Source organism: Ovis aries, chromosome 14 (assembly GCF_016772045.2).
Source record: "Ovis aries strain OAR_USU_Benz2616 breed Rambouillet chromosome 14, ARS-UI_Ramb_v3.0, whole genome shotgun sequence".
Taxonomy (NCBI): Eukaryota; Metazoa; Chordata; class Mammalia; order Artiodactyla; family Bovidae; genus Ovis; species Ovis aries.
The window spans coordinates 48,639,095-48,663,414 of record NC_056067.1 but is presented as its reverse complement, the minus strand read 5'-3'; the positions used below and the strand labels follow the sequence as shown (position 1 = coordinate 48,663,414).

Sequence of the window (24,320 nt, the reverse complement as noted above, 5' to 3'; positions counted from 1 at the left end):
CTGTCAGAATGGCTATTCACAAAAAGGTAAAAAATGACAAGTGTTGGCAAGGATGTATAGAAAAGGGAACCCTCACACACTCTTGCTGGGAATCTAAATTGGTATAGCCTCTCTGGAACAAGTTGAGGACAGAACTAACATATGATCCAGCTATCCCCCTTTAGGGTATGTGCACAAAGAAGACAAAACAGTAACTCATAAAGATAAATGCACCCCTATGTTTGTCAAAGCATTATGGACAACAGCTAGATACGGAAACAAAAAGTGCCCATGACTGGATGACTGGATAAAGAAGAGGTGAGATATAGACATATATATACATGAAACACTACTCTGCTATAAAAAAGATGAAATCCTGCCAATTGCAATAGCATGGACAGGCCTAGAGGGCATCTTTCTAAGTGGAAAAAAGTCAGGTTGAGAAAGACAAATATCATACAACTTCACTCATAAGTGGAACATAAAAAGCAAACAACATCAAACAAGCCTAATGAAAATAAATGCAAAGGAAACAGAATAGTAGTTATGGGGGGAGGCACAATGGGTGAGCAGATCAACTGTACGATGATGGACAAAAACACAGTTTTTGGTCATGCAGACGATACAGAGGCAGAAGTATAAGGCTGCACACATGAAACTGTTATGATGTTATGAACCAATGTTACTTCACTAAAACACTAAAAGTGAGAATCAAGAGTGACTAGTAGGATTCTGATCTTATTTACTGAACTACTGAAGTTATACACTGAGGTCAGCAAACTGTAGCTGGGACCACTGGGAAGGAAAAAGATAAGGAATTCAGCTTTGGGCACTTGGAGGTTGAGATGGCTATTGTACGGGGGTTAATGCATGATTTGGAAGAAAGGTCTGGTCGGAGATATAAAATTTAAAATTCTAACATATCGATAGCAATTAAAACTGTGAAACACTGAGATCACCAAGGGAGTGAGTGCAGCTTACAACAGGAATGAATTGGCACTGAGTTGTTCAAATCAAGGACCCAAAAGAAAAAGAGGCAGAAGTGAAGGACAGTGAGGTTAAGAGGAAATCAAGAGATCACACGAGCATTGTCCTGAGTGGAAAAGCCGACCTGAAAAGGTCACATAATGTGTAAGCGCATTTGTTTACCATCCTCAAAGGTGAAAAGTTAGAGACAGAAAGGACACGGGTGGTGCTTGTAGACGGCGGTCAGGGAGAAGCGCCAGACGCTGCTACACAGGAACAGCATGCGGTCCATCTTGACGCTGCATTAATGTTTGATCTTGATTGTGGGGCTGGTTACACATGCCTACATTTCTCATAAAATGACACAGAACTATATGCATCCATTGTACCAATGTTTAATCCCTGGTTTTGACACAAGTATAATTATGTACGATGTATGCAATTGGGAAAAACTAGGCAATAGGTGGCAGTAGCAGTGAAGAACCCACCTGCCAAGGCAGGAGACATAAAAGCCGTGGGTTCGATCCCTGGGCCAGGAAGATATCCTGGAGGTGGGCATGGCAATCCACTCCAGTATCTTTGCCTGGAGCATTCCATGGACAGAGGAACCTGGGAGTCACAATCCTTAGGGTTGCAAAGAGTCAGACTTAACTGAAGTGACGTAGCACAGCACAGGCAGTGGGTACATGGGACCTCACTACACAACATTTGGAGCCTATCGAGAATTCATTATTCTTTCCAATAAAAGTTTATCTTTTAAAAAAATCTTTTTTTAATGTTAAATTTATTCATTTTTTTAATTGAAGGATAACTGCTTTCCAGCATTGTGTTGGTTTCTGCCAAACATCGTCAGCAAACTAGATATAGAAGGGAAATTTCTCAACCTGATAGAACGCTATAATAAATCTACAGTCAACATCACACTCAATAATGAAGAATGTTTTCAGTCTAAGATCCAAAACGAGCCAAGATTCATTATCACTACTACCTGACCTACTACTGGAGGTCTTAGTCAGTAAAAATAAGGCAAGAAAAGTAAATAAAATGATAGAACCGGAAGTCTGACCCTACCTAGAGTTAAGGAGGCTTTGTATTGATTACTTGACTAGGAAAAACAAAACAGAATGAATCTCAAGGGTACTGTGAGGAAGGAAAGATGTCGATCTCAACAGGTTACTTACTGTAGGACTCAACTCTTGACAGCACAAAATTCTAGTGATGAAGCTCAGTGCTCATCAAGGCTTTGGATCAGGCTGAGAACCTGACTATTAAGGGGTAGCACAAGGGAACAGTGTGTGCATGGAACAGTGGTGGTGGTTACACGGTGGCTACACACGTGACAGAACGAGATGCTATCTCTCTCTCTCACACACACACACAAACACACACACACACTGAAGACACACAAAAACTGCTTAAATTCTAATAAAGCCTCGTGTTTTTTAAAAAATTATTGTGTCACATGGACTCTTTCATTGCAGTGCACAAGCTTTCACTGTGGTGGGGGAGCTCCGGTAGTTGTGGCCCATTGGCTTAGTTGCTCTGACGTATGTGGGATCTTAGTTCCCTGACAAGGAATCGAACCTGTACCCCCTGCAGTGGAAGCGTAGAGTCCTAACCAGGGGACCACAGGGAAGTCCCTGGAAGACTGTGTTAGATATCATTCCCGCCAACCTTACATGAAGATGCCCGACAAACATGGGTAAGCAGTCACCACTTCTTCTAGAAAATGAAGCAACTGACAGCAGTGTTGATACGATTTGCAATTTCCTCATCGCTGTGTATTACACACATTACTTTTTATATGGTTTAACATTTCCCACTGTCTTGCATTACAAGAAAGTTGACACAGCTACTAAATACTTTTTGCATTAAATCCTAAGATCAGATATCTCAGCGTGGTTTCACCAGAATTTTCTCTTCCTTATTCTGATTAAATTATAAACATGAAATACCTCTCTATTTACTTTTCTTTAGGTTCAGCTGGTTCAGTTGCTCAGTCGTGTCCGACTCTTTGTAACCCCATGAATCACTGCAGCCAGGCCTCCCTGTCCATCACCAACTCCCGGAGTTTACGCAAACTCATGTCCATCAAGTTGGTAATGGCATCCAACCATCTCATCCTCTGTCATCCCCTTCTCCTCCTGCCCCCAATCCATCCCAGGATCAGGGTCTTTTCCAATGAGTCAACTCTTCGCGTGAGGTGGCCAAAGTATTGGGGTTTCCGCTTCAGCATCAGTCCTTCCAATGAACACCCAGGACTCATCTCCTTTAGGATGGACTGGTTGGATCTCCTTGCAGTCCAAGGGACTCTCTAACACCAAGAGTCCCTCTAACACCACAGTTCAAAAGCATCAATTCTTCGGTGCTCAGCTTTCTTCACAATCCAACTCTCACGTCCATACATGATACTGAAAAACCATAGCCTTGATTAGATGGACTTTGCTGGCAAAGTATTGTCTCTGCTTTTTAATATGCTGTCTAGGTTGCTCATAGCTTTTCTTCCAAGGGGCAAGCATCTTTTAATGTGACTGCAGTCACATTAGTGGCTGCATGGCTGCAGTCACCATCTGCAGTGATTTTGGAGCCCCCCCCCCAAAAAAAGTCTGTCACTGTTTTCACTGTTTCCCCCTGGCTAATACGCCAGGAAGGATGGGACCAGATGCCCTGATCTTAGTTTTCTGAATGTTGAGTTTTCAGTCAACTTTTTATTCTCCTCTTTCACTTTCATCAAGAGGCTCTTTGGTTCTTCTTTGCTTTCTGCCATAAAGGTGGTGTCATCTGCATATCTAAGGTTATTGATATTTCTGTCGGCAATCTTGATTCCAGCTTGTGCTTCACCCATTCTGGCATTTCTCATGATGTACTCTGCATAGAAGTTAGATAAGCAGGATGACAACATACAGCCTTGACATACACCTTTCCCAATTTGGAACTGCACAGAACTGGACAAAAAAAAAGAGTGACATATCACCAATGGAACAGAATTGAGAGCCCAGAAAAAATCCACACATAAATGGATAATTGATTAATGACAAAGGAACAAAGAACACGCCAGGGAGAAAGGACAGTCTCTTCAATAACTGCTATGAAAGTCAGGCACACATAAAGAAACTATTCTCTCACATCATATACAGGAATCAACTCAAAATTGATGAAAAGCTTGAATCTAAGACCTGAAACCAGAAGACTCCAAGGAGAAAACACAGGCAGCATGCTCACTGACATCAGTCTTAGAGGTATCTTTCTAGCTATGTCACCTGATCTGAGGGAAACAAAAGCAAAAATGAACATCAAACTAAACATCTCCTTCATGGTAAACAATACATCAAGGACATGAAAAAATAACCTACCAAACAGGGGAGAATACCTGCAAATGATACATCTGATAAAGGTTAATAATATCCAAAGTATATAAAGAACTCATACAAGTCAACAGCAAGACAACAAACCACCTGATTAAAAAGTGGACAGTAGCCGAATAGACAGTTTCTCATTGTCTGGAAGAAGACATCCAGACGGTCAAAGGGCACATGAAAAGATTGCTTAACACCACAAATCATTAGGGAAATGCAAATCAGAACCACAATTAGAAATCAACTCATGCCTGTCAGAATGGCTATTCACAAGACGGTAAAAAACGACAAGTGTTGGCAAGGATGTATAGAAAAGGGAACCCTCGCACACTCTCGCTGGGAATCTAAATTGGTATAGCCTCTATGGAAACAGTTGAGGACAGAACTAACACATGATCCACCTACCCCCCCTTTAGGGTGTGTGCACAAAGAAGACAAAAACACTAACTCATAAGATAAATGCACCCCTATGTTTGTCAAAGCATTATGGACAACAGCACGATATGGAAACAGAAAGTGCCCGTCACTGGATGACTGGATAAAGAAGAGGTGAGATATAGACATATATATATACATGAAACACGACTCTGCTATAGAAAAGATGAAATGCTGCCAACTGCAACAGCATGGACAGGCCTAGAGGGCATCGTACTAAGTGGAAATAAGTCAGGTTGAGAAAGAAAAATATAACTTCACTCATAGGTGGAACATAAAAAGCAAACAACATCAAGAAAATAGATAAACAAGCCTAATGAAAATAAATGCATAGGAAACAGAACAGTAGTTATGGGGGGAGGCACAATGGGTGAGCAGATCAACTGTACGATGACGGACAGAAACACAGTTTTTGGTCATGCAGACCATAGAGATGCAGAAGTATAAGGCTGCACACATGAAACTGTTATGATGTTATGAACCAATGTTACTTCACTAAAACACTAAAAGTGAGAATCAAGAGTGACTAGTAGGATTCTGATCTTATTTACTGAACTACTGAAGTCATACACTGAGGTCAGCAAACTGTGGCTGGGACCACTGGGAAGAAAAAAGATAAGGAATTCAGCTTTGGGCACCTGGAGGTTGAGATGCCTATTGTACAGGGGTTAATGCATGAATTTGGAAGAGAGGTCTGGTCGGAGATATAAAATTTGAAATTCTAACATATAGATAGCAGTTAAGACTGAAACACTGAGATCACCAAGGGAGTGAGTGCAGCTTACAACGGGAATGAATCGGCACTGAGTTGTTCAGATCAAGGACCCAAAAGAAAAAGAGGCAGAAGTGAAGGACTGTGAGGTTAAGGAGAAATCAAGAGATCACATGAGCATTGTCCTGAGTGGCAAGCTGACCTGAAAAGGTCACATAATGTCTAAGCGCATTTGTCTACCATCCTCAAAAGTGTAAAGCCAGAGACAGAAAGGACACGGGTGGTGCTTGTAGATGGCGGTCAGGGAGAAGCGCCAGACGCTGCTACACAGGAACAGCATGCGGTCCATCTTGACGCTGCAGTAATGTTTGATCTTGATTGTGGGGCTGGTTACACATGCCTACATTTCTCATAAAATGACACAGAACTATCTGCATCCATTGTACTGATGTATAATCCCTGGTTTTGACACTGGACTATAATTATGTAAGATGTATGCAATTGGGAGAAACTAGGCAATAGGTGGCAGTGGCAGTAAAGAACCTGCCTGCCAACACAGGAGACATAAAAGTCATGGGTTCAATCCCTGGGTCAGGAAGATCTCCTGGAGGCGGGCATGGCAATCCACTCCAGTATCCTTGCCTGGAGAATTCCATGGACAGAGGAACCTGGGGGTCACAATCCTTAGGGTTGCAAAGAGTCAGACTTGACTGAAGTGACTTAGCACACAGCACAGGCAATGGGTACATGCGACCTCACTACACAACATTTGCAGCTTCTCGAGAATCATAATTCTTTCCCAGAAAACTTTTTCTTTTAAAAACATGTTTTTTCTTTTTTTTTAATTTTACATTTATTTTTTAACTGAAGGATAACTGCCCTCCAGAATTGTGTTGCTTTCTGCCAAATATCATCAGCAAACTAGATATGGAAGGGAAATTTCTCAACCTGATAGAACGCTATAATAAATCTACAGTCAACATCACACTCAATAATGAAAAACTGAATGTTTTCAGTCTAAGGTCCAAAACGAGCCAAGATTCATTATCACTACTACCTGACCTACTACTGGAGGTTTTAGTCAGTAAAATAAGGCAAGAAAAGGAAATAAAATAAATAGAACAGAAAGTCTGACCCTGCCTAGAGTTAAGGAAACTTTGTATTGATTACTTGATACTTGGAAAACAAAACAAAACAGAATGAATCTCAAGGGTACTGTGAGGAAGGAAAGATGTCGATCTCAACAGGTTACTTACTGTAGGACTCAACTCTTGACAGCACAAAATTCTAGTGATGGAGCTCAGAGCTCATCAAGGCTTCGGATCAGGCTGAGAACCTGACTATAAAGGGTTAGCACAAGGGAACAGTGTGCGCATGAACAGTGGTGGTGGTTACACGGTGGCTACACATGTGACAGAACGAGATGCTGTCTCTCACACACACACTGAAGACATGCATAAACTGCTTAAATTCTAATAAACGAAGCCTTGTGTTTTTTAAAAATTATTGTGTCACACGGGATCTTTCCTTGCAGTGCACAGACTCTTGCACTGTGGTGGGGGAGCTCCGGTAGTTGTGGCCACTGGCTTAGTTGCTCTGCGGTATGTGGGATCTTAGTTCCCTGACAAGGAATCGAACCTGTACCCCCTGCAGTGGAAGCGCAGAGTCCCAACCAGGGGCCCACAGGGAAGTCCCTGGAAGCCTGTGTTAAATACCATTCCCGCCAACCTTACATGAAGATGCACAAGAAACATAGGAAAGCAGTCACCTCTTCTTCTAGAAGAAGCAATTGACAGCAGTGTTGATACGATTTGCAATTTCCTCATCGCTGTGTATTACACACATTACTTTTTATATGGTTTAACATTTCCCACTGTCTTGCATTACAACAAAGTTGACACGGCTACTAAATACGTTTCTCATTAAATCCTAAGATCAGATGTCTCAGCGTGGTTTCACCAGAATTTTCTCTTCCTTATTCTGATTAAATTATAAACATGAAATACCTCTCAATTTACTTTTCTTTAGGGTAGGTAATCTTAAAGAGATTCTGAAGAAACATTTGAAATTTCTTAACCCGTAGAAATTACTGAGAATTTCTGAGAAACACGAGGCTTTTATTTCAGAGGTGAGAGAAGGCATTCATTTAAACGAAGGATTATAAAATAACTATGAGGCATCTACTAGGAGCAAGGCAATTTCAGGGACATGGGAATGCAACAGTAAGGTATCAGATACAATTTCTGGCTTCACTGAGCTGTCAGATGATGAGCGGTGCTCCATCCTTGACGAATTTGAAAGCAGAGCCAATAGGACTTGTGGACAGAGCACATTCCAGGTGTGATCGAAAGACGGGCAGGGATAACTCAGGTCTGGCCTGAGCTGCTCTGACAGCGACAAAGATGGACGCTGGAGTGCTTCTAAGCTGCGGGAAGGCCTGAGTGTGCCAGCATGTGGGCAAAGTGCAATAATGTTTATGCTGTCTACATTTATAAACATCTTTTTTTGTTGTTTTTTCGCTGCTGCACTAAAAGGTATGTGGGATCTTAGTTCCCCAACCAGGGATCGAACCTGTGCCCCCTGCTGTGGAAGCACAGTCTTGACCACTGGACCACCAAGGAAGTCCCTACATTTACAAACGTCGCTAATGTCGGGTCCTGGGCAGGCTCCCTGTCCTTTCCCTGCTTAATCCCTACTACCTCTGGGACCATATTAACAAAGCCCAAGTGTACACCAGGGGAATTTCAAATAGAGGCACTTCTGGCCCTTCATAAACGCAGAGCCTGGACCCACCTCCTCACCAATAAAGCAAAAGCCTCCTGCCCCACTCTGCTCTGACTTCACTCCCCACCAACTGAGCTGTCTCCTTGGGAAATCCCTTTACTATTTACTGTATGGCTGGCAAACTTTATCGTATATTTACTGTTACATGTAGTCATGTATGGATGTGAGAGTTGGACCGTAAAGAAGTCCTAGTGCCGAAGAATTGGTGCGTTCGAACTGTGGTGCTGGAGAAGATTTTTCACAGCCCCATGGACAGCAAGGAGATCAAACCAGTCAATTCCTAAAGGAAATCAATCCTGAATATTCATTGGAAGGCCTGATGCTGAAGCTCCAATACTTTGGTCACGTAATGCAAAGAGCCGACTCGCTGGAAAAGACCCTGATGCTGAGAAAGACTGAAGGCAGGAGGAGAAGGGGATGACAGAGCATGAGATGGTTGGATGACATCACCAACCCAATGGATGTGAGTTTGAGCAAGCTCTGGGAGATGGTATGGACAGGGAAGCCTGGTGTGTTGCAGTCCACGGGGTCGCAAAGAGTCGGACACGACTGAGCAATTGAACAACAAACTGTTGCGTGTACGTAAATCATCCTGACATCCATGCAGATTCCTGTGCGCGTGCCTGTGTGTGTACTGGGAGGTGACCTGGAGGGGCGATCAGCATCCAGCAGGGGACACTAGGCCCCCAAATTAAACAGGAAGCATGATTCAGGAGTATAATCCTCTCTCTTCATCCACTTGGGCATTTAATGGTTAATGGTTTAGTTTACAGACTTTCCGATACTATAGTATCCAGTCTGGGACAGAAGAGACAAGCAGAAAACTGAGGAGTCATCGGGGAACATCATGAGGCTTTGGGGGCTCAGGGTCCCCAGCTGCACCGTCTTTTTCTCTCCACCTTCCAGAGCCTTCTTTATTTCTCTTACATGTAATCTCTAGGATTCTTAGTCAAACTTGCTTAGTGGATGCGGTAGGAACAAGGATATCTACTTCAACTTTTCTGAGCCAGAGTCCTACAATTTCATGTCAAACCCAGGCTCCTCTGTCCGTGGAGTTCTCCAGGCAAGTATACTGGAATGGGTTGCCTTTTCCTTCTCCAGGGGATCTTTCCAACCCAGGGATCGAACCCGGGTCTCCTGCACTGGCTGGTGGTCTCTTTACCACTGTGCCACCTGGGAAAGATTTGGGGTCAGCTGAGGATCAGCCAGGACTTTCATAGAATCTGCAGATGTGAGGACTTATTCTCAGGGAAACCAAGCCCTCCTAAAACCAAGTTCCCTGCCAAGTTCATAACAGACCTCTCTATTCAAAACTTTATTGCTTCTTTTGTCCCACTTCGGGATTGAGGAGTGTCAAAGAAAAGGGGGCAGTGTTGAAACCAAGCAGGCCACTGCGGACCCCTCCAAGATACATACACAGCCTCTGTAACCCCTGTTTCTTGTTTGTTGAAAAGGCCTTTAGTTTCTTTCCTAGGCCTTCCCTGAGTTCCAAAGAGCAGACTCAGTTACTAATTCGGGAAGTGAGGGAATGCAGGAAAAAATAGGAGGAGCAAGAAAAGTAATAATGGCTTAAACAATGGTCCAGCGGTAAACAGAATCCTGGTTCCTCCTCGTGATACATAAAACAATGTGACGGGTGTCTCTGAGTTGTTCTATAGAAATTAACACCTTGACTCAAGTAAAGGAGAGGATGACTACACAGAGACCACAAGCAAGTGGTTGGAACCAGAAAGTTGATGATTAAATTTCTGAAACAGGGCTTCCCCAGTGGCTCAGTAGTAAAGAATCCACCTGCCCATGCAGGAGATGTGGGCTTGATCCCTACTCCAGGAAGATCCCACCTGCCATGGAGCAACTAAGCTGGTGTGCCACAACTACTCAGCCCACGCTCTAGAGCCTTGGAGCCACAACTCCTGAGGCCCGTGCACCCTAGAGCATGTGCTCTGCAACGAGAGAAGCCACCACAATGAGAAGCCAGTGTGCTGAGACTAGAAAGTAGCCCCTGCTCTGCGAAACGTAGAGCAAAATCTCAGGTAGCAAGGAAGACCCACCACAGCCAAAAATACATTGAAAAAAAAAAAAAGATTTCTGAAACACCACCATTACTTCACCACCAACCAATCAGAAAGAAGTCATGCATCCTACAACTCTCATCCCAAATGCTGTCTTGCTTGGAATTTTCAGGAAGTTCATGTCTTTTGAGCCAGGATCATTCATTCTTTGCCATTGTGAAAATTATAACAATGTGCACCTTTTGAGTAGATTCTGTCTGTGGGGTAAAGACCTGGTAAGCGGCACGAAGGCTGGACTTTAGACCCAGCCACCCCCTCGCTCCATCACCTTTATTCCTGTGTTTCCCCGGCTACTCCCTCCTCCCTGGCATTACCCTCACCGCAATCCCTGCCGTGCCACAGACATGCCCTGCTCAAGGACATCCTTGGGACTGCATCTGCTTCTGACATCCCCCTTCACCCTGCTGGATAACTCTGAGGCTTATAAACAGGAACAAAGCCAGAGGGCAGGGCTGCCAGGATTCACCTGTATTCTGCAACTCCAAGACATTCACACACAAAACTAGACAGTTTGGAAGAGCTGCCCTCAGGAAGACATAACAATGTCAGAGCAACGGGTGAGCTGAAAAGACACAGCCTTCAGTGATCCTGGGTCAGATAAAGGGAGGAGGAAGAGGTAGGAAATTGTGTCAGATGAAAATGTGCATTTCTACTGGAATGTTGTCCTGAGAGTTGTGAGTGTGTGGAAGAGAGATTCCCTGAGGATCTATTATGTGGAATCCTTGTGGGAATCGTGTGGAGCCGGGACCAATGCAATAGCGTTTGATGGTATGTGACTGCGAGTGAACTCTACCGAGACACTGTCACTTTGTGCGAGCGGGGGAGGGGGTGGTGGAGCACTGACTGGGATGAGGGAGTGAGTGCATGAGTGCAAGGGGCTGAGATTATAGATCTGGCTTCATGAGTCTGTGTGTAAGAGGGGAGCACAGCTGTGCATGTACGGTGAGAATGGGGGAGGCCTGTGTGGCACGGGGAGCTGCATGTCTGTGTGACTATGTGTGTGCGTGTGTGTGTAAGAAATCTGTGACTGGGTGTCGATCTGTGAGTACGTGTGTGGCTTTGTGCGCATGTGTGGGTTTGCCCGACACAACAGTGACTGTTTAAGTGCCCGTGGGTCTTTCCATGTGTGTCAGAGGGGATCCTGAACTGGTGGCCCTGCCGACTGTGAGTTACCCGGAACTCATCTCTGAGCATTAACGAGAGCAGAGCGAGGGGCTCCTTAGATGCCTCTTCTCAAGTGTGAGAAGGCGACCTCAGGCTGGAGGGCAGTGCGTCTCCGGTCTGGGTCCACACGCAGGGCCGCTCACTCCACCTCGGGTCTCCTCCCCAAGCCAGCCCTTCCCTCTGCCTCACAGGAGGAGGTGAGCAGACCCTGGGTCCTGGGGGAGGGCTGCGGGGGGACGTGGTCTCAGAGAATCGAACCACCTGAAGCTGGAAGGAAATAACTCAGCCCCAGTTCAGGGTTTACAGTAGAAATCAGTCAGTAACTTGTAGATTCTCCCAGTTACTCTCCTGCCACACATCCTGTGGACAAGCACCGACTGACTGGGTTCTCAACAACGCTGTACAAGTTCTTGAAAGGACGTGCGTTCCCCTTGATGATTCTGATGCACACGCATCCCACACAAGGGGCCTCCCCTTCCATTATTTCCCTTTCATTTTAAACAACGCTCTTCACTGGAGTGAATTTTCTTCTATTTTTATATCCTCAAGTCTTGTCTTCAGAGTTTCAGATATCAGATGGTAATCAAAGGGTGCTGTTCCAGAAAGGGTCTTCCCTCTTCTGACAGGTCACCCCTGCACGTGCCAGGGATTAGCCTAAAGACTTTACGTATACTAGCTCATCTATTCCTGGAACACCCTGGAAAGTACGAATTCCTGATAATCCTCCTTGTACTGAGGAAACTGAGGCAGGGAGAATTCAACTAATGGATCTAAGATCTCACTGCTAGTCAGGGACAGAATTAGGACTTGAATCCAGGAAGCTGGCTCTTGAATTCATGCTCCTGTCCATCTCTCTTTCTCCCCGTCTCTCGTTCAGCCACACCACATGGCATGCAGGATCTTAGTGCCCTGACCAGGGATCAAACCTGTGCCCTCTGCATGGGGAGGGAAGAGACTGAAGTTCAAGTCCTTGAACCCTTGGCTCTTAACTATGACCCTCACAACTCTTCAAAGGAACAGGGACCTAACTCTGGTGAAGTAGGGAGAAGGGGGATGAGAGTTTGCCCTTTGATGTCTAACCTGCTGCAGCCCTGGGAACCACTGTAGGGCGGGAGCCCACACCTGGCCTTGCCCCTCATCCACTCTCATCTCCCCTGGCAGGTCCCGTACACACGGGATGTGTCCTTGACTCTCAGATCTTCACTGACAATCAAAGGGAAACCTGCAGTCTCTTTCAGGTGGGTACTTTATATAGAGCCCATGGGGGTGGAGGTGGAGGAGGAGTGAGAATACTCGAGTGTGTGTGGGGACGCCCACTTCACACGTGAGTGACGTTCAAGCATGTAACCAGCGTCAGGGGCACACAGTGCAGGCGCAGGACTGCTGGCAGGTCTCGGGGCTGGGAGAAGGCTCAGGGCTTTGGCTCTTTACCAAGGGATGTAGGACGTCCAGCGGATGCAGGCCCAGGCCACTGACTGCTGCTCAGCTTGAACCTCGGGCCAAGGACCAGGGCATCCCGCCTCCCTGGGTGGGGTGAGCTGAGGAAGCAGGTCCCTGGGAAGAAGGGTGACAGCACCCTCAGGCAGGCCCGCCTTCCACGAGGGAGGAGCTGGGAGAGGAGGTGTGTGTGTGTATCCAGTGTGGGTTCCCACACAAGGAAGAGACCTGTTCAACATGCTATGTGCTCTGCGCATCAGCAGGAATCCACAAGTACAGGTGGATTCCCACACTGGGCCTGATGAGAACTCAGACACCGCCTTTCATTTTGGAGTGCCCTGTGGCCAAGCTGTGAAGATAAACAGCCGTCAAGATGGGAGCTGAAACTGTGAGGTGGAATCCTCCAAAATGCCCTGTGAGGATGGCCAGCCATCTGTCCTGCACCACCTGTGCTGTAGAATGAGGACAGGTAAGTGTGCCCGGGACTACCCCTTCCACGGCCTCCACAGGCTCTCCTAGAGGAACACTGCCGTCCCCCGGCCCGGCCCGAGGTGCCCGGCACCCACCTCCCGTCATCGCCCCTGCCCCTTTCATCACAGAGCACCCTCTGCTGCTACCGCCATCCTCAGGTATTCTCCCTGATCTAACCGGGCTAAGATCAGTTTACATGCCCTTTTGCTCCAGACGCAGAATTGGCTCTGACTTCACCCACAGATATCATTTCTACCCATGCCGTTATTATTTGAATTTTTGGGTCACTCAATAGTTAAAATATGCATATGGGTAATTATAATCCATCCAATACAACTCTTTCTCTCTCATTAAATGCCTCTGAGTTTGTTCACTATGTCTGATCAGTTTTCTCCCAATGTGGATAGCTAGGCAAAAAAATATAGAAACAAAAAGGAGGCTTAGCACCACAGCACATGATGGACCAACCACCCTGGCACCAAGGGGCAAATATTGGACATAGCAAAATATCTGTAATCAAAGCAGGAAATGTCAGAAGAAATGTTCCCATACTGAGGCATGCAAAAGTCATTCTGGCTTCTACACTGTACATCTGCTTTAACCATTAAGGAAAAAATACATTTAGAAATCAAAACAAAGCTGGATAGCCCTTGTGGACATGGTTTCAGACAAATGCCTGTTATTAGTGTGAACTTGAATTTTTCTGAAGTGTATCAGGATCAAGGATACCGCCATCAATTCTCAAAACAATATCTACCAGCAGCTGCCCAACTACAGCATTAGAGTCTCAAGGTAACAATAAAATCTTTCTCTTACTTCAGAAGAGTAGTAACAGACATCCCTGGTGGCTTAGTGGGAATCCGCCTGCCAATGTAAGGGACTCAGGTTCGATTCCTGGTCCTGGAAGATTCCACATGCCATGGGGCAACTGAGCCCGGGTGCCACACTACTGAGCCTGCACTCTGCAGCCAAGCTCTGCAACGAGAGAGCAGCCCTCACTCACTGCAACTAGAGAAAGCCCAAGAGCCACAGTGAAGGCCCAGCACAGCCAAAAATACATAAAGTAAACAAAAACAGTAGTAACAAATGGTAGAGCTTAAGCTACAGCCTCTCAGAATAAACCACTAGGTTTTGTATCATGAATAGTGCTAGACAATTGCTTTAGATTAGATTTTAGCAGAAAAAGGACATGTATGGGCAGTAGTCGTACGTGTTTTATATCTTAATGGCCAGATTACAAAGTTAGACCTACTTAGATAAAATTAGACAGCTGCCTATCAGGCTTAAAACAAGTCTCTCCAGAAGTGCCCAGGCCAGCCTGTTCTTCAGGATTCTTCTCCTTCTTTCCTCAGGGAATGAGATCTGCTTCCCGAAACTTATTAAATTTCCAGTCGTCCCTCTTCCACTTACTCATAATTGGGTCTGTGGACCAAGGGACTAAATACCTTAAACCATGAAAGACTGCGATCCAGTACTTGGAACACAGAAGATCCCAAAGCAGGGTCAATTCCTCAGACTGAGGCAGGATGATGACCTGTTTCAGCAAGAATTAGCTAAAGCAAGTGTTGTCTTGTTTCCTCAAAGATTCAGGGGAAGTTCAAACAGGAGCAGGGATTGAAACCAAATTCCTCTAAAACCAAGTCTCCCTACCAAGATTCTGATTAATCTCTCTATTCAAAACTTCTTGTCCCCTTGGACCGCAATGCTGTGCTAACTGACCTGGCACGACCAAGTAAGTAATTAAAAAAACAAACAAACAAACAAACAAAGAGGGACTTCCCTAGAGATCCAGTGGTTAACACTCTGAGCTTCCATTGCAGGCGGAATGGGTTTGATCCTTGATCAGGAAACTAAGGTTCCACATGCCATATGGCATGACAAAACATAAATAAATAAATACATACATACATACATATATACATACATATATATTTTAAAGAAAAAGGAAAGGAAACTCTTCCTGAGGAAAAGGGAAAGTTTCGAGGAGCTGGTATAAACAAAAAGTCCATTGGAGGAAACTGAGAGTTTAAAGTACAGTGTATTTTCATCGGCTGAGCTGTTTCCAGGCAGAGAGAAAATCTTTCTTCTTCCTGCTGGGGGTCGTAAAGTAAGGTCACTTTTGCCAGGGAGCTGAGGTACATCTCTTCCTGCTGGGATCTGTGATGACAGCCAGTGGCACGTGCATAAGAGCTCCCTCTTCTGGCTGCCCAACTTCATTTTAGTGAGGTTTTTCCTTGATTAATTCTCACAAGAAAAAATCATAGAAATAATGCCTATGTACCTACTCTCCCACTTTAACTATGAATATTCTTGTTTCATTATTCCTCCCACTTATGGGGGGGGATTTTAAAATAAATCTCAGTCATACTAAATCTTTCATATAAATACTCCAGAATTTCTCTCTAACTGATGAAGACTTTGAAAACATAATCACAGCTACCACTACAATGTCCCAGAAAACTCCCTGGATATCATCTGATGCACAAATTACATTTGAATTCTCCAACAGAATCTGAAGTGTACTTTTTCAATCTAGGGAAGATATCTTTCAAAGGCAATGGGGAAACCTTGACTTTTTCAGAAAAGGTCATCAGTAACAAACCCCTTCTAGAGAAATGTTACAGTACATCCTTCAGGCAGAAGGAAAAGGACACCAGTTGGAAATCTGGAGTTACACAAAAGAATGAAGGACAACGGAAATGGGTGTTACATCGGAAAATATAATTGTGAAAGAGAAATTATAACAATGCATTGCAGAGCTTATAACATATAAAAATAAAGTGACAGGCTGAGATAGCACTGGGAAGTTGCTGTATAACCCAGGGAACTCAGCTCGGAGCTCCGTGATGACCTAGAGGCCTGGGGTGCGCAGGGGGACAGGCTCAGGAGGGAGGGAGGGGCTTCTGTGTATACTTGGGGCTGATTCACGTTGTTGCACAGCAGAAACCAACACAACACTGTGAAGCGATTGTCCTCCAATTAAAAAGAAAGAACAAAAATAAAACACATGGGAATCGGCATATGTTAGCGGAGAGAAATGACAATATGCTATTATACTGCTTATAAGGCGGTATATCATTTGAGACAGATTGTGTACGTTAAACATGTACACTAAACATCCTGAAGAACCACTAAAATGACAAAATAAAGATTTTTAGCAAAACAGCCAACAAAGAAGATAAAATGATAATCAAACGATAATTTAAAAGATGGCATGTTGATGTATGGCAAAACCAATACAATATTGTAAAGTGATTAACCTCCAATTAAAATAAATAAATTTATATTAAAAATAAAATAATAAAATAATCTTTATACCAAAAAAAAACCAATAAAAGATTGCAGAGACAAAGGGAAAGTGGAGAAAAAGGGAAAGTGGGAACAATAGCTGAGACAAATAGAAAGCAAGTAGCAATAGGTCAGACTCAATATTTAACCATATCAATAACCCAATTAAAAGTAGATTTAAATTAAACTGGATTTCCACCATAATCTGACTAAAGCCACATGATACCCATATGAGCACAATAAACCTGCAAAACTGGGAGAGAAAAAAATAAAATTTAATTTAATTTAATTAAAAAAAAAACTGGGAGAGATAATAAATCATTGCTTTAAACCAATGTATTCTCAGGAGATTTCTTATTCTGCAATGAGTAACTGGAACATCAAAACCAGAGTCTGGTCACTGCATCCATGTGTATAACTGTGCTTGTTCTAACAATAAATTCTGTCTTCCTCAGTCTAAAACGCTGACAACTCAATTCCAAACAGAAAGACCTAGGTTTCTGACCACAAAAATTGGAAAAAAAAAAAAAAAGCTTGTAATTGTTTGGATACAAGAAAAAGATTCTTTAAGGTCAGTTTTCTATGGTTGTCTAACTCTGTCTTTCATTAAAAATTTCAAGTGCTGACTTGGTCATTTTCTCTCTTTAATTTCTCCCATGCATTTTGCACAAAGCCAGGCAGGGGCTTGATATACAATAAACATCCTTAGAACAACCAACCAATCGCAGCTTTGTGTGGGAACCCACACTGGACACACACACACACCTCCTCTGCCAGCTCCTCCCTCGTGGAAGGCCGGCCTTCCTGGGGGTGCTGTCATCCCTCTCCCCGAGCACCTGCTTCCTCAGCTCACCACGCCCAGGGAGGCGGATGCCCTGGTTCTTGGCCCGAGATTCAAGCTGAGCAGCAGTCACTGGCCCGGGCCTGCATCTTCTGAATGTCCTACGTCCCTTGATAAACAACCAAAGCCCTGACCCTTCTCCCAGACCCGAGACCAGCCAGCAGTCCTGCGCCTGCACTGTGTGTGTCCCTGAAGCTGGTTACACCCTTGAACGTCACTCACACATGACGTGACCGTCCCCACACACACTCTAGTATTCTCACTCCTCCTCCACATCCACACCCATGGGCTATATATAACGTACCCACCTGAAAGAGACTGCAGGTTTCCCTTGGATTGTCACTGAAGAGCCAACAGTCAAGGACACACCCTGTGTGTAAGGCACTTGCCAGGGAGATGAGAGTGGATGAGGGGCAAGGCCAAGTGTGGGCTCCTGCCCTACAGCAGTTCCCAGGGGGGCAGCAGGTTAGACACCAAAGGGCAGACTCTTGCTGTTGTTCAGTCGCTAAGTTGTGTCCGACTCTTTGTGACCCCATGACTGCAGCACGCTAGGCTCCCCCGTTCTTCACTATTTTCCGGAGATTGCTCAGATTCATGTCCATTGAGTCACTGATGCTATCTAACTGTCTCACCCTCTGCTGCCCTCTTCTTTTGCCTTCAGTCTTTCCCAGCATGAGGGTCTTTTGCACTGAGTTGGCCCCTCACATCAGATTAACAGATTCAGAAGTCAGCTGCCTGCATTCAGTACTGATTTGGTTCCTTCCTAACAGTGAGACCTTAAGATTCATTAAACTCCCCCGGTCTCAGTTTCCTTGGCACAAGGAGGATTATCAGAAAGGCCTCCTTCCTAGGATGTTCTCAGGAACAGATGAGCTAGTATATGTGAAACCTTTAGCTTAATCACTGGCACATGCCGGGGACAAAGTCTCAGAAAGGGAGGACCCTTTCTGAAATACCACTCTTGCATTATTCTCTAACATCTAAAACTCAAGAACTGAGGATGTAAGAATATGAAAAAGAAAACAACTCACTGCCGGACTTCCCTGGGAAAGAATCTGCCTGCCAATGCAGGGGACACAGGTTTGAACCCTGGTCTGGGAAGATCCCACATGCCACAGGACAGCTAAGCCTGTGCCCCAATCTATTGAGCCTGTCCCCCAGGGTTCAGGAGCCTCAACAAGAGAAACCAATGCAACAAGAAGCTCTCGCACCAATCTAGAGAGCAGTTCCTGCTCCCCACAATAGGAAAAAGCCCACACGCAGCAGCAAAGACCCAGTGCAGCTATAAATAAATAAATAAATCTTGAAAAAAAAGACATTGATTAAAAATTTACTCCAGTGAAAAGCATGTATTTAAAGAGAGAAAGAAATAAAGGGAAAGGGAAGCCCTATGTGTGGGATGCATACGCATCAAAATTATCAAGGGAATGCATGTCATTTCAAGAAGGTGGACAGCACTGTTGAGAATCCAGTCAGTGCTTGTCCAAAGGGGAGGGACAAGGAAGTAATTGGGAGAATCTATAAAGTTATTGACTGATATCTATTGTAAACTCTGGACTGAGGGGGAATTTATTCCTTCCAGCTTCAGGTGACTTGATTCTCTGCAACCAAGTCCCCCAGCAGCTTTCCCTTGCTCAAGGGTTAATTATGTGCACATATGTAGGATTTGGTTCTATCCAGGGTTTCAGGCATCCCCTGTGGGTCTTGGAACATAACCCCTGTTTCCAAGGGGCCACCACAGTATATTTTTTTGAGTTGGGGTGGGGTCTTCATTTCCTTTGAGGAGTATCCAGAAGTAAAACTGCTGGATCATATGACAATCACAATCTCAATTTTTAGAGACATCGCCATACTGGTCCCCATGATGGTTGCACCAAATTTCTCTCAACTTTCACTCCACTCTCCTTGTGTTTGCATGGTTTCTAAGGAGACGTTTGATATAATTCTTATTTTTGCTCCTATGTGGGCATGTGCTTTTCCCTCTGGCTTCTTTTTGTCTGTGGTTCTGGTGTTTGGCATAAATGTGGGAAATTCTCAGATATTATTACTTCAAATATCTCTCCTGTTCCTATCTCTTTTCTGCATCTAGTTCTCCCATTAAGCACATGCTACGCTTTCTGTACCTGTCTCAGAGTTGTTTGATATTCAATATCTTTCCAGTCTTTTTTCTTTTTTTCAGTTTTGGAAGTTTCTATTAACATATCCTCAACCTCCGAGATTCTTTCCCAGCTACAGCTAATCTAGATAATGGGCTCATCAAATGCATTCTTCACTTATGTAAATTTTTTACTCTGTAGGGGTTCTTTCTGACTCTCTTAGAATTTCCATCACTCTGCTTCTATTATCCATCTGCTCCTGTAGGCTGTACTTTCTTCCCTAGAGCTCGTAGCAAAGCTTTGTATTAAGTTTTGAAACCGAGATGTGGGAATCCTCCAAACCTATTCTTTGTCCAGACTCTGTTGGCTGTTTGGTGTCCCTTTCTGTTCCATGTCAATTTTAGAATCTGTTTTCCATTCTGTACACAGAAGCCACTGGCATTCTCACAGAGGATGCACTGAATCTCTCAAACCACACTGGATGACATATTTAGAATTAACGGTATTAACAACATTGTCTTCCACCCATAAACATGGAATGTCTCTTCATTATTGAGGCTGCTCGTCTGTAATCTCTATCAGTGGTGTTTTGTCATTTTCGGTGTGGAAGTCTGGCACCTCCTTGGTTAGATTTTGTCTTAAGCACTGTATTCTTTTTTTACGCCACTCTACAAGAATTTGTTTCTTCCTTTCCTCTACAGGCTGTTCATTGTCAAGGTATAGAAATAGGGAAGAAGGCTCAGAGGGCCTGAAGAGGACAAAAGCACGCAGCCTCCTTTTATATACGGAGTGTCTAGGAAACGGTAGGCACTCAGAGACTCAGGGATTCATTAGGTCCTATGTCTCTAGCAGACCTCCAGGCTGGAGGGGTCCGGAAGGATCTGGGTGCAGCCTCCTACATCACACTTCATAACTCCTGAAAGCTGCCAGATGTTCCTAAGCCAGGGGGACAGAAACCAGGAGAGCCACGCACCGTGGTTTCTGTCGTATCTGCCCGAACACCTGACGTTCAGCTCCTGAGTTCCAGACACCCCACCAGGCTGACTTTATCCTTGGCTTTTCAGTATCAAGTTCCTTTTGCCAACAACACCATTCTCTAGCCCTCTCAGCATCACGTAGGGTTCACACGGACTGTCTGGCACGTATAAAGGTAAGTTACAGAAAGGAGCTGTAATGGTTAATCTTCTGTGTCATCTTGACTGGGCTGTTGTGTGGTCAGGTGTTGGGTTATACGTGATTTTCAGTGTGTCTGTGACAGTGTTCCTGGGATGAGATTCACATCTGAATCCACAGACTGAGTAAAACAGACTGCCCTCCCTCGTGTGGATGGGCTCCCCCATCATCTCAAGACCTAAACAGCACAAAAATCTCACCGGCCCAGAGAAGGGAGGATTCTTCCTGCCTTCAGAACGGAACTGAAACGCTGGCTCTCCCTGGGTCTCGGGCTTCCAGACTCAGACTAGAACTACATCATTGAAGATCTTGGGACTCGTCAGGCTACATAACCAAATTCCTCTGTGTGTACATGTGTACACACACACACACACACACACACACACACACACACACACACACACCAGTCTCTCGGGAGAACCCTGACAAATACAGGGACCAATAAATATTTGAGGAATGAAAAAACAAGTCAAAAGAGGCTCACATATAAAGTCGTATCCCTTCCTTAAACAACCCCAAACCTGACCACCTTCTTCACGACATCCTGAGACACTCACTCTGTCTCTGCTTCAGGGAGAGCCCTTGACATTTTGGCCAACTGGGCCCTTCCCAAACCACACTCCGCATTCCACACCTGGGACGACTTTTCTCTTTGTGCCAAATCTGCCCTTCCCTACAAGCAAGAGCCAAGTCCTAGTTCGTATCAGGAATCTTTTATTATCACTGGCATAAGTGTGAGGGCAGGGGGACATCCTGGCATCTTCTGGGAGTGGCCATGATCCTGCACATTATAGTAGAGTGTAACGGGATGGATATCTTCCCTGGAAGATCTTCTGCCCCTTATAACGTATCCACTGAAGTCAGCACGATATCTCCCCTCACAACCAGCATTTTCACAGACTGCAGGGGCAGGCGGTGGGCAAACTGGCAGATGGGCTTGCTATTCACAAACACCTAAGGAAGGAGATATATTTCTTGTGAGCTCAGAACAATTAGGCCTCCCCTTTCCCTTTCCTATTTTCATTGCCTTCTCTAAAATTTCTTTACTCTGTAAAAGCAAAGCAGAAATTCTCCTGGACATCCTGCCAAGACACTGCTGTAGGAATCATCCTCCATGTCCACTTCCTCGCCTCCAGAGCTGCCAGCCCTGCTTTGCCCTGAGGGCAGGGGGCCTGCACGTCTCCCTCCACACTGCTGACTGTCCGATACAGGAAGAGCTGTGTGGAGTTCACCGCAGAATATCTAATTGTACAGCACACAAGATCCTGAGTATAGGGGCCTATGCTATACGGGGACAAGGTGCTCAGTCACTCTGCTGTGCACCTGAGACTCACACAGTAAGGGAAATCAATGACATTTCAATTTTAAAAAGCACATGTGTTAAAAGTAGAAAACAAAAAAAAAATTGGTCTCTAGCAATCACATCAGAGTTGGACTCTCTGCTTGTTTCTCCACAGCAGGCCCGACACAGCCACAGCATCCCACACCTGGAGGGCTCACACACCTGGTATTCATTCTCCAGCACCAAGAACCGCAGCTCAAATGACTGGCCTGGCATGAAAGCGTCAGTACGAACTTTCTCTTCCTTCTCCCAACTCCCATCCTTTAAAGCGTTCATCACCACCATGCCATCGCAGTACCAGAAACGGAATGGAATGTCGCCGCTTTCCCCAGTACCCGTGCCGAAATCCACCTGAAGCTCTGGGTTCTTCCTGCAAAGACAGGAGGACAGCCCCTGCAGGCAGGCATTTACTGCAGACAACAACTTCCTCAGGAACAACCGCAGACCTTTTTTCTCTCTCCCCACCTCCTTCCTTCCCCTTCGCCTTGCCCTCTTTCTCAAAATATTTATACCTTTCACACTTTGCTATCTCTCTCTCTTTTACTTCCCTGCCTCCCCCCATTCCACCCCACCCCCCAACACACACACATACACACAGACACACAGAGGAAGGAAATCCTGCCTGGAGTGTAATCTCACACTTTTGCATGAGACACCTCAGCTTATTCCGATGATTCAAGAAGATCAAGCTCTTTCCAATGAGTGTCCCCAAGACATGCTAACACTCTCCCCTTCTGCTTCACCCTCCATCAGACATGAACTGGCCTCTACTCACCCAAAAGGAGACAGAAGGTTTGCCTTGATCTTCACCATGTAACACACAGTCAGGGAAACAGACTGCTGGTAGGGGTTCGGCTATGGAAGAGACGGATGCGTCAGTGAATGAAGAGCCAGTGTCCTCTCCCCCACATCGTTGCCCAATCAGGAATCAGGACACAAAACGTGATCTCCTCCCGCAGCTAAGAGACATTAGTATACCTCCAACAAGGAGACATTAATCCGAGTCCAGACATGCACTCAGAGGCACAGATACATATGTTATATACAAACACTTCCAAACCCAGAGAAACAGTGTGCAAAAGGACATACAATAATGCAAATCCAGTGATTCCCACTCACACACGCACACTCTTTCCCATTCTCTACCAGCATTCACGCAATGATTGGTCTCAAGGTGACCCGGCACCAGCAGCAGAGGTAATCAGATTCCTTCCTCCCATCCTTCATACCAAGGAGTCCATCGTCTCCAGCTGGGCCTTTCTTCCCTGTTGAAACTGTGTGTGTCTGTCTAGAGAAGGCGCCCTATAAATGCAGTTAGGAGCTGAGTCACTCCTGACCCTTTCACTCAGGCTACAGAGCCCTGCCCTCTATTCTTCTGAAATTCATGGAATCAAAAGTGTATTCAGTCCACCTTTGATTGCATTACTAACAACCCTCTATTTTGGGATTATGGTCATCAGATATTCTATGTGTAAGAAGGCTGGGTCTAGCAGAGGTTACACTTTGAAGAAGGCTTAACAGTGGCAGAGCTTAGTCTCTCATCCAGGTGGTGGGCCTCTCCAAGGACCCAAGAAGTGGGTTCAAACTGTACTCAGTTCAGTTCAGTTCAGTCACTCAGTTGTGTCCGACTCTTTGGGAATCCATGAATCGCAGCACTCCAGGCCTCCCTGTCCCTCACCAACTCCAGGAGTTCACTCAAACTCATGTCCATTGAGTCGGTGATGCCATCCAGCCATCTCATCCTCTGTCATCCCCTTCTCCTCCTGCCTTCAATCCCTCCCAGCATCAGGGCCTTTTCTAATAAGTCACCTCTTCACATGAGGTGGCCAAAGTATTAGAGTTTCAGCTTTAGCATCAGTCCTTCCAATGAACACCGAGGATTGATCTCCTTTAGAATGGACTGGTTGGATCTCCTTGCAGTCCAAGGGACTCTCAAGAGTCCTCTCCAACACCACAGTTCAAAAGCATCAATTCTTCAGTGCTCAGCTTTCTTTATAGTCCAACTCTCACATCCATACGTGACCACTGGAAAACCATAGCCTTGACTAGACGGACCTTTGTTGGCAAAGTAATGTCTCTGCTTTTGTATATGCTATCTAGGTTACTCATAACTTTCCTTCCAAGGAGTAAAGCATCTTTTAATTTCATGGCTGCAGTCACCATCCACAGTGATTTTGGAGTCCCTCCAAAATACAGTCTGACAC

The 24,320-nt window shown here is 45.1% G+C and overlaps 1 protein-coding gene across 1 annotated transcript; it reads right to left on the bottom strand.

Annotated features, from left to right (window-relative positions):
- Positions 1-21,471: 21,471 nt before the first annotated feature.
- Positions 21,472-23,398, bottom strand: LOC114117809 (galectin-10). The gene is made up of 4 exons (XM_042231372.1): positions 23,346-23,398; positions 22,892-22,971; positions 22,279-22,486; positions 21,472-21,728 (listed from the first exon to the last, which is right to left on the bottom strand). Exons 1-4 carry the CDS (start codon positions 23,355-23,357, stop codon positions 21,615-21,617), a joined length of 414 nt encoding a protein of 137 aa, XP_042087306.1. The 5' UTR covers positions 23,358-23,398; the 3' UTR covers positions 21,472-21,614.
- Between the last annotated feature and the right edge of the window lie 922 nt (positions 23,399-24,320).

Coding starts and splice junctions, on each gene's coding strand:
- LOC114117809 (XM_042231372.1), bottom strand. Junction 22,487..22,891: donor AACCTTCTGTCTCCTTTTGG/GTGAGTAGAGGC, acceptor CTGTCTTTGCAG/GAAGAACCCAGAGCTTCAGG. Junction 21,729..22,278: donor TGCTGGAGAATGAATACCAG/GTGTGTGAGCCC, acceptor CTCCTTCCTTAG/GTGTTTGTGAATAGCAAGCC.